Here is a 19,321-nt window from a genome sequence, read left to right on the forward strand (position 1 = left end):
CAGAAATGTCAGCCTAATAGCCTGTAGCGCTTCAGCCCACTGCCCTCACTCTCTCTCTACCTGACTCTGTCCTATTAAATCTCTCCACTCCTCCCCCCGAAAAAGAGAGCAGAAAGTCAGGAAAATATAACAACTTGTGCAGACCTAAGTCAACGGGCTAGTGGTGATGATGATGATGATGATGAAGAACAAGCCCTAATTTAAGAGGGAGAAAAAAAGGACCCCAGGCACTCAGTGATGTGGAAAAAAGGCTCATCATTCTGGTGTATTTTCTAAAGACGGCGCGCTCTCTGAGCAGATGACTGCCACTCACCTTGCCACGGGGTCTGCTTGAGATTGGTTCATTGTCAAGATTTTTTTTAATTTATTTTTTTTACCCATGATTCCATATGGTATGGAGCAGGCTACATGTTTCCCAACATGCCAGTGCGAATGTTTTCTCAATTAGGCGTCTTATCTCCGGTGAGTGCGCTAGCATCAGATGGAACTTGCTGACAGTGTAATGGCAGGCAAAACCACGGAAGGCTCCATCAAATGGCAGCTCTGCTACGACATCTCAGCCAGGACTTGGTGGATGGTAAGTTGGCAGCAACCAAAGCTGTTTTTTTCTTCTTCCTCCCTTCTTTTCCCCCTTTTTCTTCTTAAAAAACTCATTCCCCACCTCTTCTTTAGAGCCTTTTAAAAAAACAAAGATGTTTTCTGCGTCTTTTTTTTAAACTCCATTTTGAAACTTCACATTGAGTGGATTTTTAATGACTGTATTGTTTGTTTTTGTGTCTTGTCAATGTCACAGTCTTCTCTCTGTAGGAGCCTTGAGACTCAGGTCCCTTTTTGTTTTTTTCTTGTCGTCTCAATTCAGGATGTCAGATCTGAAATATTGTCCTGCCAGCGATGTACTTATGTGTTCTTTTACAGTGTCCTGTTTTATAGAACATTAGTTTGGCTTCAGGAAAATAAATACCCATTTGTAGATGAAATATTTTCACTTTTTCACAAACAACAATTAATCTGCTGACATTCATTCCAACTTTTCTGCAGTGCACCGAGCAGTCAGTCCTTGCCATAAGTAAACCAATATATTTTCCAGCGTCCGTTTGTCTCATCTAATCGAGGAAGGTTCAGTGACGGCGTTAAAACATGAAACAAAAAGGGACCGTTTCTGTCAGACCTCTGGTTTACACTGAGGCAGCAAGTTGTTTTTTTGCGTGGTGCTCTGGCTGCCTGCAGCCAAGCCGAGTGTGCGGAGCATCGCGCTCCACTCCTGAGCTCTGACGCCGCGCCAGCAATTAAAGCACACAGAAGGGGAAAAAAGCCCCCATGAGCCGGACCCAGTGCCGGGGCAGATTAACTTGCTTGTTGTGGTCATAGAGGCCAGACAACCTTTGACATCCTTGTTGCTCCAGCAGTGATGGGGAGAGGTTAAACTAGACGGAGAAAACAAGACAAGTGGAGTTTGTAGACTGCTGAGAGATGAAGAGGGGCAGGGGGATTCACAATACTCTATTGAGGCTAGCAGATACAAATGAGTTCAGTCGGCTGGATAAAAGGGCTTTGAAACTCCCAGCGCCCTATATTCATTAGGGGATGACTCGTTAGCCTTGGCATCATTATATTACTATTATCTTAATTATTGCCAGCGTTATTGTTTTAATTATTTTTTGTAAGGGGAGTGTGATGGTGAGCACTGGTCCTTTTCTCAACGGTAGGTTCCTTGCCAGCTTGAATAAAAGAAGACAGTTGTATTCCCAGGAGACAATGGCTGTATTATTCCTCTGTAAGGAGACCATGAACTTCAGAATTCCAATCCGTTGGCCCCTGTCTCTCTCTCTCTCTCTCTCTCTCACCCCCTTCTCCCCTCACCCAGGCCACCTTGGCCACAGTGGCAGGCAGCAGGCTTCATGCCTGTGTGTAGGGAATTGATGAAGGGCTGAAGGAGAGAAACAGTAACTTTACTCTGCCTGTCCTTGTCCTTATGAGTAACAGAGTAAATGTTTTTAGACCTTTGCTACAGAGGGGACATGTTACAGAGGGGAACGAGATGGCTTGTGGTGGTACAGTGGTGGTTTTGTTTTTGCATGGCACATCCAGTGGTGTGTGGGAATTCCTCACTGTCTGTTGCCCTCTCCCTCTATCTCTCTTTGGGACCATGGGACTGAAGAGGCTGGGTGTGCGGAAATGTTGTCCAGTCAATGGACTGAGTTGACTTGATTTTTTTGAGCAATCTTTTGATACTTTTTAAACGTTTATCCTTCTAAAAGAGCATGTAGCTTTCAGTTGGTCTCTTGTAAGTGTTCTTTCATTTTTTTTAAAAGTTGCCTCATGAGATATGGTAGTTGTATATCTATTTCTGAATGAAATGTGTATCCCAGCCTTGTACTGTGGATTGTCAAGGAGATTTTGTGAACTGTACTCATACACTGTAATAACTGTATTGTGTGTAAAGCAGTGGAACTACTGAAGAGCTTTTAAATTAATTTAGTTATCATAGTCAATAGACATTTGTCAATAGATAAGCTGGTGCTGAATCTGTTGTCTTCTGTACAATAAATAATTGGATGGTTTTGACAGTGTAATTGTATAAAACACAATGTACTGTCAGTGCTGCTTATTAAGTGAATGTTTAATGATATTGCAATTCATTCTTTATTTGCTCAGATGGGAATTTAATTTCTAGGTTTCTATTAAAAAAGGTTTATACACAACAACATTTGAAATGTTCTGTTTTTTAGTAACCTACTTGGCAAAATCACTATCTTGTGGCCATACAAAAAAATTGCCTTAAAAATGAGAAATGTTGTATGCAATATAGCTGTTCGACCCAGGAAACCGAGATTAACTTTATTCAAATGGATTATGTTCCTATTATTAAGTAATATACTTACAATGACATGGTTATTATGGGGATATTTTACACTGTTTTGTGGAGGCTGTTTTTGTTAATTACCATTGATGACATTCCATGTGCTCCCATTCACTTTAATTTCACTGGAGGTCAAGTTGGTTTACAGCGGAAAGGGGATTATATGCTTAATTTCAAAAGGACAGTTCTAGTAGTTATTTCAGATTAGCACAGATAGTGACTCCTGTCAGTACACTCCACATTTGATTTCTTTAAATGTGGAATTCGTACATTTTTATTTGAGCTGAAATGTTTTCTATTTGGCACATTCATATTTTATTGGAGACAGCCCTACCATTATCAGTTCCTGTGTTCTTCAGAATAATTCAAATATATAGAATTATATACATATAGAATTATATACATATAGAATTATATACATATAGAATTATATACATATAGAATTGCTTCAAGCTTCGCCACATTATTAGCATTGCAAAAACACGCCTTGTAATTGAAAGGGTGCAACCCTCATTGTAAATATATGAGGGTTGAGGGTTGAGGATTGGTCAGTTTTGAAATGTTTATTGTTGAAAAGTCCACATTTTCTAAAACGTTATTAGGAAAGAAGTGTCCTAGTAAACAGTATATTCTTTCCCTATTAGTAATGAATTGAGCTTTGTTTTCTAGCTTTGTCAGTTATCTGGCAGTTATCACATCATCTGCTGTATGTTTTGTGTGAGCTGTTCTATATTATGTACTGTTCATTCTAGGGAGCATTTTACCTCTGGTTTGGCTGTGGTTTCTACACATTCTAGGGAGCATTTTACCTCTGGTTTGGCTGTGGTTTCTACACATTCTAGGGAGCATTTTACCTCTGGTATGGCTGTGGTTTCTACACATTCTAGGGAGCATTTTACCTCTGCAATGGCTGTGGTTTCTACACATTCTAGGGAGAATTTTACCTCTAGAATGGCTGGGTTTTCTACACATTCTATGGAGTATTTTACCTCTGGTTTGGCTGTGGTTTCTACACATTCTAGGGAGCATTTTACCTCTGCAATGGCTGTGGTTTCTACACATTCTAGGGAGAATTTTACCTCTAGAATGGCTGGGTTTTCTACACATTCTATGGAGTATTTTACCTCTGGTTTGGCTGTGGTTTCTACACATTCTAGGGAGTATTTTACCTCTGGTATGGCTGTGGTTTCTACACATTCTAGGGAGCATTTTACCTCTGCAATGGCTGTGGTTTCTACACATTCTAGGGAGAATTTTACCTCTAGAATGGCTGGGTTTTCTACACATTCTATGGAGTATTTTACCTCTGGTTTGGCTGTGGTTTCTACACATTCTAGGGAGTATTTTACCTCTGGTATGGCTGTGGTTTCTACACATTCTAGGGAGTATTTTGCCTCTGGAATGGCTGTGGTTTCTACACATTCTAGGGAGTATTTTACCTCTAGAATGGCTGGGTTTTCAACACATTCTATGGAGTATTTTACCTCTGGTATGGCTGGGTTTCTACACATTCTATGGAGTATTTTACCTCTGGTTTGGCTGTGGTTTCTACACATTCTAGGGAGCATTTTACCTCTGGTATGGCTGGGTTTTCTACACATTTGTAACCGTCCCGTTAAATACAGGGGATGTAGAAACTATTCTCCACTTATTTTTAAATGACTACACTAGCATGATGAGTGGCACAGCGGTCTAAGGCACTGCATCTCAGTGCTAGAGCGTCACTACAGACCCTGGTTTGATTCCATGCTGAATCACAATCGGCTGTGATTGGGCATCCGATAGGACGGTGCACAATTGGCCCAGAATCGTCCGGGTTAGGGGAGGGTTTGGCCCAGAATCGTCTGGGTTAGGGGAGGGTTTGGCCCAGAATCGTCTGGGTTAGGGGAGGGTTTGGCCCAGAATCGTCTGGGTTAGGGAAGGGTTTGGCCCAGAATCGTCCAGGTTAGGGGAGGGTTTGGCCCAAAATTGTCCGGGTTAGGGGAGGGTTTAGCCCAGAATCGTCTGGGTTAGGGAAGGTTTTGGCTGTCATTGTAAGTAAGAATTGGTTCTTAACTGACTTGCCTAGTTAAATAACGGGTGAAATCAAAAAAAGATTCACCGATTTTAACGCGAACATAAAAATAAAAAAAACATCTTGTACAGCTTGTTTATTTGAAATGCATTTCCCAAAATAACAGTTATGACATCCTATTTTAGTGGACCATCTTGTAGGTTAATTTATACTTCATGAATTTTATCATTGCAAGATTTTTTCCTAAATGGGCTTTCATGATGAGCAGTTGAAATACACATCAGCATTGAGTGCTCCCTGGCTTTAGTCAGTTGTAATCGAGCTGCACTGTAGGTTTACTATTTTTTATAGCACATGAGATACATCCAAATGACACTTGTCACAAATGTTTCAGTCTGTGCACTTACCCTTCTGTGTGCCTACTTTTCTACCTACCTTGCTTGCGTTCATCTTTCCTCATACTTCACGCAATGGTCTATTTGCATTTTTGTAATTAGCAAGTTCCTCTACCTTGACATTTATTTAGTAACCGTTCCTGTTTCAAATTATAAAAAAATAGTCCCGATTTTTTTTTCCCGATTTTCAAGTGCCAGTAGCAGGCGTCAAAGTATCACCTCTTTCTGACATGTGGGTGGATATTATTCTATTTTCCATGTACCCTATATTTAAAGTGTTACTCATGGTTTAGTCTTTTGAGAGGTGGCGGGGGGCTGGGGCTCCTGTGCAGTGGCTGTGTCAGGTCTCTCTGTATGTTTTAAAGGTATCCAGTCTACCACTGTAAATAACCCTGCTTGTGCCTGGGCTCTGGGGGCTGCGACCCAGCAGCCCGTTAACAATGCACTCATGTCATATTCCACCACCGGAGGGGATAATGAGATTTCAACTGCACTACAAGTGTCACTCCTATAATCCACTTGTTAGTGAGTAGACCCCCCCCCTCCCTCCATCAGGCAAATGTGCACCGGGCGTGTGTGTACAGTATCCGTTCCTACTGTTAAGTGTTAGTGGGCATATGAATGTGAGAGCCAGTGTCGGAGAAAGAGAGGGAGGGGGTATGGCGTGAGGGTATAAAATAATTACCATACAGATATTTAACACTACCCCCAACGCCCTCCCTAACCCTGCTTCAACTAGGGCTTGATTTTGGCAGGAGATCACCGGGGCGGAGTACCGTCGTCTCAAATGTTCTATTGCTCGAGGTTCTGCACCTCTTCTAGATTATTAGCTCAAAAGTATTGTGGAGTTTCTGCACCTCTTCTAGTATATTAGCTCAAAAGTATTGGGGAGTTTCTGCACCTCTTCTAGTATATTAGCTCAAAAGTATTGTGGAGTTTCTGCACCTCTTCTAGATTATTAGCTCAAAAGTATTGGGGAGTTTCTGCACCTCTTCTAGTATATTAGCTCAAAAGTATTGGGGAGTTTCTGCACCTCTTCTAGTATATTAGCTCAAAAGTATTGGGGAGTTTCTGCACCTCTTCTAGTATATTAGCTCAAAAGTATTGTGGAGTTTCTGCACCTCTTCTAGATTATTAGCTCAAAAGTATTGGGGAGTTTCTGCACCTCTTCTAGTATATTAGCTCAAAAGTATTGGGGAGTTTCTGCACCTCTTCTAGTATATTAGCTCAAAAGTATTGGGGAGTTTCTGCACCTCTTCTAGTATATTAGCTCAAAAGTATTGTGGAGTTTCTGCACCTCTTCTAGTATATTAGCTCAAAAGTATTGGGGAGTTTCTGCACCTGTTCTAGTATATTAGCTCAAAAGTATTGTGGAGTTTCTGCACCTCTTCTAGTATATTAGCTCAAAAGTATTGTGGAGTTTCTGCACCTCTTCTAGTATATTAGCTCAAAAGTATTGGGGAGTTTCTGCACCTGTTCTAGTATATTAGCTCAAAAGTATTGTGGAGTTTCTGCACCTCTTCTAGTATATTAGCTCAAATGTATTGTGGAGTTTCTGCACCTGTTCTAGTATATTAGCTCAAAAGTATTGTGGAGTTTCTGCACCTGTTCTAGTATGTTAGCTCAAAAGTATTGTGGAGTTTCTGCACCTGTTCTAGTATGTTAGCTCAAAAGTATTGGGGAGCTTCTGCACCTAAATATAAACAGCACTGGTACCGATTTCATTCAAGCACTGGCTGTCATTGTAGTTTGGAGTGAAAAAACAACAATCTGCCCCGAAGAACATCAACTCTGTTGAGTACTTATGTCAGTAGATGTTTTTCATAATTGGTGTTGATGATTTTATTGTCTAATTGCAGTTGTTTATTCAGGAATCAAATTATTCAATTGAATTGCTCTCTTGGGGCAACAAGGTTCAAACCCTGATTGGTCAACTTGATGAATCAGGGCTTTGTGTCTGTAACGATTCAGCGGCATTGTGCTCCCTTGTTGCCTTCGTATTCCGTGCGAGGTCATGTTAATTAGCCAGCCCTCACGTTTATCTGATGACCTGGCACCCAGATTAAGGTTAAGGCCAAATCTGCCCAAACGATTGTAGATTGTGTAGATTGTAATTGTATTTGTCTCTGGTAGATAATGTGTCCACATTGGTTGCGCCTCACAGTTGACGAAAGGACTTCAGCATTGTTGCAGAAGTGAACCAGTTTGAGGTTTTAAATGTCGGCTCTATTGACAAAATAGATTAACATCCATATTGCTTTGCTCCACACACTCAATGGTCGATAATCAGTTTTGATGATTTTAACGTCTCAATTTGTCACGCTAATCTACCGTTCCACCATGTAACCGTCACAAAAGGACAAGAAAACTTCAGAATGTTTGGGCCACATTCCTGCTACTAGTGTGTTGGAGTTACAGTGTTAGTGTCATATTGTGCGGAAGATGTTTCCAATTTAGTCTCTGCCATGGACTAGTGAGACGTGATTAGAGAGGAGGAAATTGGAGGATTAAAATTGTCTGCTTGAACTTCCTGAACACTTGGTTGAACACTGCATGCTTGCTTGCTTTCTCTCTCTCTCTCTGTTTCTCTGTCTCTCTCCTCACTATCTCTCTGTCTCTTTCTCTTTCTCTCTTGCTCGCTTTCTCTGTCTCTCTCGCTCTCTGTCTCTCTGTGTCTGCCTGAGCAGCTGTACACCATAGGCCCTACAGCTTGGGAGGTAAGTGTCTACTGGTTCATAGTAGTGTGTGTGTGTGTGTGTGTGTGCGCATGTGTGTGCGCATGTGTGTGCGCATGTGTGTGCGTGTGTGTGTGTGTGTGTGTGTGTGTGTGTGTGTGTGTGTGTGTGTGTGTGTGTGTGTGTGTGTGTGTGTGTGTGTGTGTGTGTGTGTGTGTGTGTGTGTGTGTGTGTGTGTGTGTGTGTGTGTGTGTGCTCACGCCCACCGGTGTTGCACAGTGTGTACTAGCTCCCAGTGCATCAGGCTGTCAGCTGGGTCTGTACCAACGACCTGGGATCCTCTGACCTTATGACCACAGAAACATTACAAATGGTGTTAGTCCTTTGTCCTCTAGGATGGGACATGTCTATGATATTTAATGGAAACTTGCGTTATTGTTTTTTCAAAATTCAGACTGAACGACAACTGTTTACTTTTGTTGCCGTTATATATTGTTGCAAATATAATGTATATACACTATACTGTAGATACACACTGTGGATCCACTACACTGTAGATACACACTGTAGATACACTACACTGTAGATACACACTGTAGATCCACTATACTGTAGATACACACTGTAGATCCACTATACTGTAGATACACACTGTAGATACACTACACTGTAGATACACACTGTGGATCCACTACACTGTAGATACACTACACTGTAGATACACACTGTAGATCCACTATACTGTAGATACACACTGTAGATCCACTATACACTGTAGATACACACTGTAGATACACTATACTGTAGATACACACTGTAGATCCACTATACTGGAGATACACACTGTAGATACACTACACTGTAGATCCACTATGCTGTAGATACACACTGTAGATCCACTATACTGTAGATACACACTGTAGATCCACTATACTGTAGATACACACTGTAGATCCACTATACTGTAGATACACACTGTAGATCCACTACACTGTAGATACACACTGTAGATCCACTACACTGTAGATACACACTGTAGATCCACTATACTGTAGATACACACTGTAGATCCACTATACTGTAGATGCACACTGTAGATCCACTATGCTGTAGATACACACTGTAGATACACTATACTGTAGATACACAATGTAGATACACTATACTGTAGATACACACTGTAGATCCACTATACTGTAGATACACACTGTAGATCCACTATACTGGAGATACACACTGTAGATACACTACACTGTAGATCCACTATGCTGTAGATACACACTGTAGATCCACTATACTGTAGATACATACTGTAGATCCACTATACTGTAGATACACACTGTAGATCCACTATACTGTAGATACACACTGTAGATCCACTACACTGTAGATACACACTGTAGATCCACTACACTGTAGATACACACTGTAGATCCACTACACTGTAGATACACACTGTAGATCCACTATACTGTAGATACACACTGTAGATCCACTATGCTGTAGATACACACTGTAGATACACTATACTGTAGATACACAATGTAGATACACTATACTGTAGATACACACTGTAGATCCACTATACTGTAGATACACACTGTAGATCCACTATACTGGAGATACACACTGTAGATACACTACACTGTAGATCCACTATGCTGTAGATACACACTGTAGATCCACTATACTGTAGATACATACTGTAGATCCACTATACTGTAGATACACACTGTAGATCCACTATACTGTAGATACACACTGTAGATCCACTATACTGTAGATACACACTGTAGATACACTACACTGTAGATACACACTGTAGATCCACTACACTGTAGATACACACTGTAGATCCACTACACTGTAGATACACACTGTAGATCCACTATACTGTAGATACACACTGTAGATCCACTATGCTGTAGATACACACTGTAGATACACTATACTGTAGATACACAATGTAGATACACTATACTGTAGATACACACTGTAGATCCACTATACTGTAGATACACACTGTAGATCCACTATACTGGAGATACACACTGTAGATACACTACACTGTAGATCCACTATGCTGTAGATACACACTGTAGATCCACTATACTGTAGATACACACTGTAGATCCACTATACTGTAGATACACACTGTAGATCCACTATACTGTAGATACACACTGTAGATCCACTATACTGTAGATACACCATACACTGTGTGGTATCATTTCAGGTCTTGGTGAAATTAGCTTATCTTTGTAGTTCTACCAGTGGTATGTGCACGTTGAGGAGTTGTATTTACTTTGAATGGATGGGGTTTATGGTGGAGGAGGTTTAGGATGGAGGGGGTTTAGGATGGAAGGGGGTTTAGGATGGAAGGGGTTAGGATGGAGGAGGTTTAGGATGGAGGGGGTTTAGGATGGAGGGGGTTTAAGATGGAGGAGGTTTAGGATGGAGGGGGTTTAGGATGGAGGGGGTTTAGGGTGGAGGAGGTTTAGGATGGAGGAGGTTTAGGATGGAGGGGGTAAGGGGTTTAGGATGGAGGGGGTTTAGCATGGAGGGGGTTTAGAATGGAGGGGGTTAGGATGGAGGGGGTTTAGGATGGAGGGGGTTTAGGATGGAGAAGGTTTAGGATGGAGGAGGTTTAGGATGGAGGGGGTAAGGGGTTTAGGATGGAGGGGGTTTAGCATGGAGGGGGTTTAGAATGGAGGGGGGTTAGGATGGGCGGGGTTTAGGATGGAGGGGGTTTAGGGTGGAGGAGGTTTAGGATGGAGGAGGTTTACGATGGATGTTTAGGATGGAAGGGGTTTAGGATGGAGGGGGTTTAGGATGGAGGGGGGTTAGGATGGAGTAGGTTTAGGATGGAAGGGGTTTAGGATGGAGGAGGTTTAGGATGGAGGAGGTAAGGGGTTTAGGATGGAGGGGGGTTAGGATGGAGTAGGTTTAGGATGGAGGAGGTAAGGGGTTTAGGATGGAGGGGGTTTAGGATGGAGGGGGGTTAGGATGGAGGAGGTTTACGATGGATGTTTAGGATGGAAGGGGTTTAGGATGGAGGGGGTTTAGGATGGAGGGGGGTTAGGATGGAGTAGGTTTAGGATGGAAGGGGTTTAGGATGGAGGGGGGTTAGGATGGAGTAGGTTTAGGATGGAGGAGGTAAGGGGTTTAGGATGGAGGGGGTTTAGGGTGGAGGAGGTTTAGGATGGAGGAGGTTTACGATGGATGTTTAGGATGGAAGGGGTTTAGGATGGAGGGGTTTAGGATGGAGGGGGGTTAGGATGGAGTAGGTTTAGGATGGAAGGGGTTTAGGATGGAGGAGGTTTAGGATGGAGGAGGTAAGGGGTTTAGGATGGAGGGGGGTTAGGATGGAGTAGGTTTAGGATGGAGGAGGTAAGGGGTTTAGGATGGAGGGGGTTTAGGATGGAGGGGGTTAGGATGGAGTAGGTTTAGGATGGAAGGGGTTTAGGATGGAGGAGGTTTAGGATGGAGGAGGTAAGGGGTTTAGGATGGAGGGGTTAGGATGGAGTAGGTTTAGGATGGAGGAGGTTTAGGATGGAGGAGGTAAGGGGTTTAGGATGGAGGGGGTTTAGGATGGATGGGGTTTAGGATGGAGGGGGTTTAGAATGGAAGGGGTTTAGGATGGAGGAGGTTTAGGATGGAGGAGGTTTAAGATGGAGGGGGTTTAGGATGGAAGGGGTTTAGGATGGAGGGGGTTTAGGGTGGAGGGGGGTTAGGATGGAGGAGGTAAGGGGTTTAGGATGGAGAGGGTTTAGAATGGAATGGGTTTAGGGTGGAAGGGGTTTAGGATGGAAGGGGTTTAGGATGGAGGGGGTTTAGGATGGAGGGGGTTTAGGATGGGAGGGGATTTAGGAGCTCCGGCTTATTTTTGCAATATTGTAGTGGAACATTCTGAATGACTTAAACAAAAGGCCGTAATATCCGTTCATATCTCCTGTCTTAGGAACAAAAACATGCCTTGGGGTGTTTTTGCTTTCTCTTTGTTGCAATGTTATATCTGAGGAGAAAGACCATAGGAGACTTGGAATAGTTCCCTCAGACGTTCCACAGTACTTCTTCTTTTGCTACATTTAGATGCTGATTATTTATGGTAATATTAATGAGTAGTCAGTCTCAGGCAATTCACAGCCCCAATGACCATCTGCATGTGATGATGTTCTTGGGTGCAGATGAATGTTAATGAGGCTCAGTGGAGGGCTCTCATTTGGCACCTGGTGATGTTGTGAACAGGAGAGGAGCAGGAAGGAGAAAATCAGCTTTGGGTCGAGTCTGTATGTGAAAATAGACAAGAACTGAGGATGAGACGTTTGGGATTCAGTCCAGGCTATTTCAATTGAAAAACAACAAACCATTCTTGCCTGATTTGATCTAAATGTTTATTTTGTCATTTATTTTAGGTTATCAGTCGTATGTGTCTGAATAATGTTATTTTATTTAGACAAATGTCTTCTCTCTCTATCTATCACCATCTATCCTCCTCTTCTCTCTCTATCCCAATCTCCCTCTCTGTCTCCCCCTCCTCTCTCTCTCTCTCTCTCTCTCTCTCTCTCTCTCTCTCTCTCTCTCTCTCTCTCTCTCCCACTCTCCCTCTCTCTCTCTCCCTCTCTCTCTCTCTCTCTCTCTCTCTCTCTCTCTCTCTCTCTCTCTCTCTATCCCAATTTCCCTCTCTGTCCTCCCCTCTTCTCTCTCTCTCTATCCCCATCGCCCTCTCTGTCCTCACCTCTTCTCTCTCTCTCTATCTCTCTCTCTCTCTCTCTCTCTCTCTCTCTCTCTCTCTCTCTCTCTCTCTCTCTCTCTCTCTCTCTCTCTATCCCCCTCTCTGTCCTCCTCTCTCTCTTGATCTCTCCCCATCTCCCTCTCTCTCCCCGTCTCCCTCTCTTGCCCCATCTCCATCTCTCTCCCCATCACCCTCTCTGTCCTCACCTCTTCTCTCTCTCACGCTCCCCATCTCCCTCTCTGTCCTCCCCCCTCTCTCTCTCTCTCTCTCTCTCTCTCTCTCTCTCTCTCTCTCTCTCTCTCTCTCTCTCTCTCTCTCTCTCTCTCTCTCTCTCTCTCTCTCTCTCTCTCCCCATCTCCCTCTCTGTCCTCCTCTCTCTCTCGCTCTCTCCCCATCTCCCTCTCTATCCCCATCTCCCTCTCTGTCCTCCTCTCTCTCTCCCCATCTCCCTCTCTGTCCTCCTCTCTCTCGCTCTCTCCCCATCTCCCTCTCTATCCCCATCTCCCTCTCTGTCCTCCTCTCTCTATCCTCATCTCCCTCTCTGTCCTCCTCTCCCTATCCCCATCTCCCTCTCTGTCCTCCTCTCCCTATCCCCATCTCCCTCTCTGTCCCTCCCCAGAGAACGATGGCTACTGGCCAAGATAGCTGGCTCTTTGGGCCACTCTGGTGCCGTTTTTCGAGGCTTGGATTGTCGGGGGCTTGTCTTGCTGGGGGGTGAGGGGAGTAAACAATGGGAGTAGAAGAACATGCTCCATTATAGACCCGAGACTGAGACAGGCAGATATCAGTAACTGACCCACTGTGATTTCCACACTGGGGGATTCATGCTGGAGTCAGTTTGTGACTTGTTAGTATACAGAAATGTTCACATTCTTACTGTCGATGGGCTACTTTCATTATCCCCCAGTGCATTGGAGTTTAGCTGAGTGGCAGGTGTATGAGTGGAAACACAGCCACACTAAAGTAGCTTGTTTGCTCTACCACGGTTCCTGGGTGTTTAGTGGTGGGCAGCGCACTGTGGTAGCGTGGGAAGGCGTATGTGAACGGTGTCTCACTCAGCAGGGACTTAGACTGCCTCTCTCTACGTCTCTCTATTTCTGCCCCCTCCCTCTCTTTCCCTCATCTCTCTCTCTCTATTTCTTCCCTCCCCTCCCTCTCTTTCCCTCATCTCTCTCTCTCTATTTCTGCCCCCTTCCCTCTCTTTCCCTCATCTCTCTCTCTCTATTTCTGCCCCCCTCCCTCTCTTTCCCTCATCTCTCTGTAAACCTAAGGGGAGTGGTGCTAAACAAAGTGGGCATTGTTTTTCCCTCTGCCATGGCTCTGTGCCATTCAAGGCACAATATCAAACAATCATGGACACTGGCTCCTGCATATGCGGTCTTCCTCACAGTTTGGTAATGCTCGGCTTTCCAACCCTGGCTGTTTCCCTGGCTCCAACCAGAAATGCTCCTTTTGTTTGTTTACTGAGTTTAGTAAGCTGTAAAATAGCTTTTAATGTCTTTGTTAATCTATATTTACTATTTGTGAAGGAGCGGTATTGATTTGTAGAGGTGTGTGTTCTTTTGGGAGTTTTCCTTTTGTAATAGCCACGAGAAAATGGAAATGGATTCCAGAAACGCCATCTGGTATTTGGAGGAGGTGTGTGTGTACGTGCTGAAAAGTGATAATTTTCTCTCCATAGCTCGCTTCTTGGTCTCTAGCTACCCGCCACTTTGCTGCCAAAAAAGGTGTCAGTCTCTCCAGTAAAAGGGAGGTAGGTAGGGGGGTGTTTGGTGATGACTGAGGGAAAGATGGTTTGTTGGCGTAACTGGATCCTTAACAGTGTTTATTCACTTTTGACACTCTCCATCTTCCTCCACCATGACTATCTGCCCTGCTGTAAGGGGTTTAGGATGGAGGGTGTAAGACCTGCTCACTAACTGTCATGTGAAGGAGGTAATCCTCTCTGTTCGTCCCCAGTGTTGCCCTGCTATAAGACCTGCTCACTAACTGTCATGTGAAGGAGGTAATCCTCTCTGTTCGTCCCCAGTGTTGCCCTGCTATAAGACCTGCTCACTAACTGTCATGTGAAGGAGTTAATCCTCTCTGTTCGTCCCCAGTGTTGCCCTGCTATAAGACCTGCTCACTAACTGTCATGTGAAGGAGGTAATCCTCTCTGTTCGTCCCCAGTGTTGCCCTGCTATAAGACCTGCTCACTAACTGTCATGTGAAGGAGTTAATCCTCTCTGTTTGTCCCCAGTGTTGCCCTGCTATAAGACCTGCTCACTAACTGTCATGTGAAGGAGGTAATCCTCTCTGTTCGTCCCCAGTGTTGCCCTGCTATAAGACCTGCTCACTACCTGTCATGTGAAGGAGGTAATCCTCTCTGTTCGTCCCCAGTGTTGCCCTGCTATAAGACCTGCTCACTAACTGTCATGTGAAGGAGGTAATCCTCTCTGTTCGTCCCCAGTGTTGCCCTGCTATAAGACCTGCTCACTAACTGTCATGTGAAGGAGTTAATCCTCTCTGTTCGTCCCCAGTGTTGCCCTGCTATAAGACCTGCTCACTAACTGTCATGTGAAGGAGTTAATCCTCTCTGTTCGTCCCCAGTGTTGCCCTGCTATAAGACCTGCTCACTAACTGTCATGTGAAGGAGGTAATCCTCTCTGTTCGTCCCCAGTGTTGCCCTGCTATAAGACCTGCTCACTAACTGTCATGTGAAGGAGTTAATCCTCTCTTTTTGGCCCCAAACTCAATTCATCTGTGGGGTGCACAGCTGATTAAGCTCAAGATTAACGTGTGTGTGTGTGTGTGTGTGTGTGTGTGTGTGTGTGTGTGTGTGTGTGTGTGTGTGTGTGTGTGTGTGTGTGTGTGTGTGTGTGTGTGTGTGTGTGTGTGTGTGTGTGTGTGTGTGTGTGTGTGTGTGTGTGTGTGTAAAGGAGAGATCTCTCATCTAAACATGATAATACGTAATGGTTTCATCTCTAAGCCACTGGTCTCAACAGTCCAAACTGTGCCCAGTCATCAGAAGGGAATAAAACTATTCTCGGAGGAGTTTGTCAGCATCCCAACCCATGCAGGGTCAGCTAATTCCCCATAAACGCAAATGTAGAATGATCACCCTTTTTATCTAATGGTTTCATCTCAATAATTGTTGATAATTTTTAGTCCGTCTCAGTTTCTTCATCACACCAGACTAAGCCACTGGTCTCTTTTTTTAATGATTGCTAATGCATCCCTGTGTATTTCCTGACCCACTAAGACTTTAAAACCAATAACGCTGATTACCAGAATAGTCCACCAACAATTAAACAAATGAGCTAGCCATTCCAGCAAATAAAATCAAGATTGCTACTTAGTTCATTTAAAAGGGCGGGGCTGGATTAGGTCAACTAATGCGGAGAGGTGATTTGGATCTTTGACAGTTCTGTGGCTGGGTGGCCACGCTGCAGGGACACGCAGAGGACAGCAGCAGGAGCGTGCAGATGTCAGAAATCCGGTTAAAACAAGGAAAAGAGAAGAGACCCTCCCTAACAACTAGTGACACCCTTCCCAATGTGTCGCATGGCAACACAGAGTTGTCTTATTTACCAGAGATCATGGAAGCGCCACTCATCCAACCCTTCCTGCCATGAATGTCCTCACTCCTCTCACCCATTGGTGAAGTATCTGAACAACAAGGTCAGAAGAGTGTTTTTACATCTGGAGTTGAACTGGCAGGTGATGACAGGATAACTTCTGGTATATTTGTTGCAGTGTCTGGCCGCTGCCATGATCAATTCTCTAAAACCCTGCAGGTTAAGGTTCTACTCTCAACAGTCCAAACTGTGCCCAGTCATCAGAAGGGAATAACATATTCTCGGAGGAGTTTCTCAGCATACCAACCCATGCAGGGTCAGCTAATTCCCCATAAACGCAAATGTAGAATGATCACCCTTTCTATCTGCGTGTGTAAAACTCCTGCTCCGTTTTGTCCCGTGGCCAGCCTTTCACCCCCCCATTCCGCCCATCTAATTAAGTTGATTCAGAGCGCTGCCTGTGCAGGCGCAGGACCCCATTACTTATGGCTGTCCAGCCAGGGACACCTGCTGACCCCGCCGAACCGGTCACCCATGTTCCACACTCCTCCAACAGGGGGAGCCGCGGACTCCCTGAACCCAGGGGAGGGCGAGCAGCTGGCGGGGCATCTGCAGAGGTCGATCTCACCCCCAAATCCCCCACCCCTCCTCACACAAAGACAGGAAGTTCTCACGGGGGGGCAGTGTTCTTTTTTTTACTCATAACTCAGAGTGAGCAGAGCCATGGAGAATGTCCCTGTAGCTGCTCCTCACACTGATCTCAGAACAGTGCTAAATTGGAGTGAGAAAGGCAGAGGGTGAAGTGGTGGCTGTAGAAGTGGAGGTTGACTCTCAGAGATCCAGAGGACTGGCTGGCCTCTCTCCTCCCCCCATGGCGGATTAAGCTGGGAACCAGCTGCAGCCGGGGGACAAGCTGCCACGGGCCACTCCAAGGTGACCCCTGGCAAAGCTGGCAGCACATCTGTAGCCCTGCCTGGCACGTCCAGGAGCACCAGGCCCCTGCGCTGGCTGGCCTGGCCGGCTGGCAGGGAAACCTAGCAAGGGGCTGGCTGTCTTCCTGCTGCCTGGCATGGGGGAAGACCAAAGGGGGCCACAAGGTAAGACATGAAATTTGGTAGGGGTACGGAGCACAGACTGGGAAGTCAGGGAGGTGGGTCGGCAAGGAGATGGTAGAGAACTGGGGTAGATGTTAAGACACCATTTAAACCTGACGGGGTCCATTATTTCCATGTATCACATCCTAGATGGACAGATGCAGACAGACTGACACAGAGGTTGAGGAAAGACCTTACAGCACAGAGTAATACTGATATTTTCTCTCTTTCCACATCTAGCTCTTGAGTGTGAGTACATACAGTGCATTCAGACTTTTTCCACATTTTGTTACGTTACAGCCTTATTCTAAAATGTATTAAATACATGTTTCCCCTTATCAATCTACACACAATACCTCATAATGACAAAGCAAAAACTGTTATTTAAAAAAAAGCACATTTATTATAAGTAAATAACATACCTTATTTACATAAGTATTCAGACCCTTTGCTGTGAGACTGGAAATTGAGCTGAGGGGCATCCTGTTTCCGTTGATCATCCTTGAGATATTTCTACGACTTGATTGGAGTCCACCTGTAGTAAATTCAATTGATTGGACATGATTTGGAAAGGCACACACCTGTCTATATGATCACGGTGCAATTGCTTCTGTTAGAAATACAAAAATGACCAAAGCCAAACCCGTTATATTTTTAAAAGACATTTTTGACAATTTGATGAGCAAGCGTTCTTTCATGATCTGTACCATTATATTGTCAGGGTAAGTCTGATTCCCGATGTTGAGACTGCCTGGGACTATTTTTATAGGAAATGTGTGTCCATTTGTGATAAGCATGCCCCTGTGAAGAAATGTAGGAAGGGAAGGGACAATCCCTGGTTTTCAGATAACTTGGCAGAATTAATTAGAAAGAGAAATGTCTCTTGGGGTCAAGCTAGACAAACAAATGCTCCTGGTTTTGGAAGGCCACCAACAATCCTGAAATGTCCATCCCTAACTATAACATTTTCCGACAAGATAGAACTGACAAAGGGGGCGGAGTTGCAATCTACTGCGGAGACAGCCTGCAGAGTTCTGTCATGCCATCCAGGTCTGTGCCCAAACAATTCGAGCTTCTACTTCTAAAAATCCACCTCTCCAGAAACAAGTCTCTCACCGTTGCCACTTCTTATAGACCCCCTTCAGCCCCCAGCTGTGCCCTGGACACCATATGTGAATTGATCGCCCCCCATTTATCTTCAGAGTTCATACTGTTAGGTGACCTAAACTGGGACTTTCTTAACACCCCGGCAGTCCTACAATCTAAACTATCAAGGAACCTAACAGGTACAACCCTAAATCCGTAACCATGGGCACCCTCTTAGATATCATCCTGACCAACTTGCCCTCTAAATACACCTCTGCTGTCTTCAACCAGGATCTCTACGATCACCGCCTCATTGCCTGCGTGCTAATGGGTCTGTGGTCAAACGACCACCCCTCATCACTGTCAAATGCTCCCTAAAACACTTCAGCGAGCAGGCCTTTCTAATCGACCTGGCTCGGGTATCCTGGAAGGATCAGTAGAGGATGCCTGGTTGCTCTTCAAAAGTGATTTCCTCTCCATCTTAAATAAGCATGCCCATTAAAAAAATATAGAACTAAGAACAGATATATCCCTTGGTTCACCCTAGACTTGACTGCCCTTGACCAGCACAAAAACATCCTGTGGCGTTCTGCATTAGCATCGAATAGCCCCCGCGATACGCAACTATTCAGGGAAGTCAGGAACTAATATACTCAGTCAGTTAGGAAAGCTAAGGCTAGCTTTTTCAAACAGAAATGTGCTTCCTATAGCAAAAATTCTACAAAGTTTTGGGACACTGTAAAGTCCATGGAGAATAAGAGCACCTCCTCCCAGCTGCCCACTGCACTGAGGATAGGAAACACTGTCACCACTGACAAATCTATGATAATCGATCATTTCAATAAGCATTTTTCCACGACTGGCCATGCTTTCCACCTGGCTACCCTTACCCGGGTCAACACCTC

General features: G+C 44.4%; 1 protein-coding gene across 1 annotated transcript in view; it reads left to right on the plus strand.

Annotated features, from left to right (window-relative positions):
- The first annotated feature begins 49 nt into the window (after positions 1-49).
- The window catches only part of LOC118400673 (nuclear factor 1 A-type-like), a 70,414-nt gene continuing 51,142 nt past the window's right edge, over positions 50-19,321 (plus strand). Inside the window, exon 1 of the mRNA XM_035797684.2 lies at positions 50-577. Coding sequence (XP_035653577.1) covers positions 482-577 — 96 coding nt within the window. The 5' untranslated portion in view covers positions 50-481. The remainder of the gene's footprint in view (positions 578-19,321) is intronic.

Source organism: Oncorhynchus keta, chromosome 22, assembly GCF_023373465.1.
Source record: "Oncorhynchus keta strain PuntledgeMale-10-30-2019 chromosome 22, Oket_V2, whole genome shotgun sequence".
Taxonomy (NCBI): Eukaryota; Metazoa; Chordata; class Actinopteri; order Salmoniformes; family Salmonidae; genus Oncorhynchus; species Oncorhynchus keta.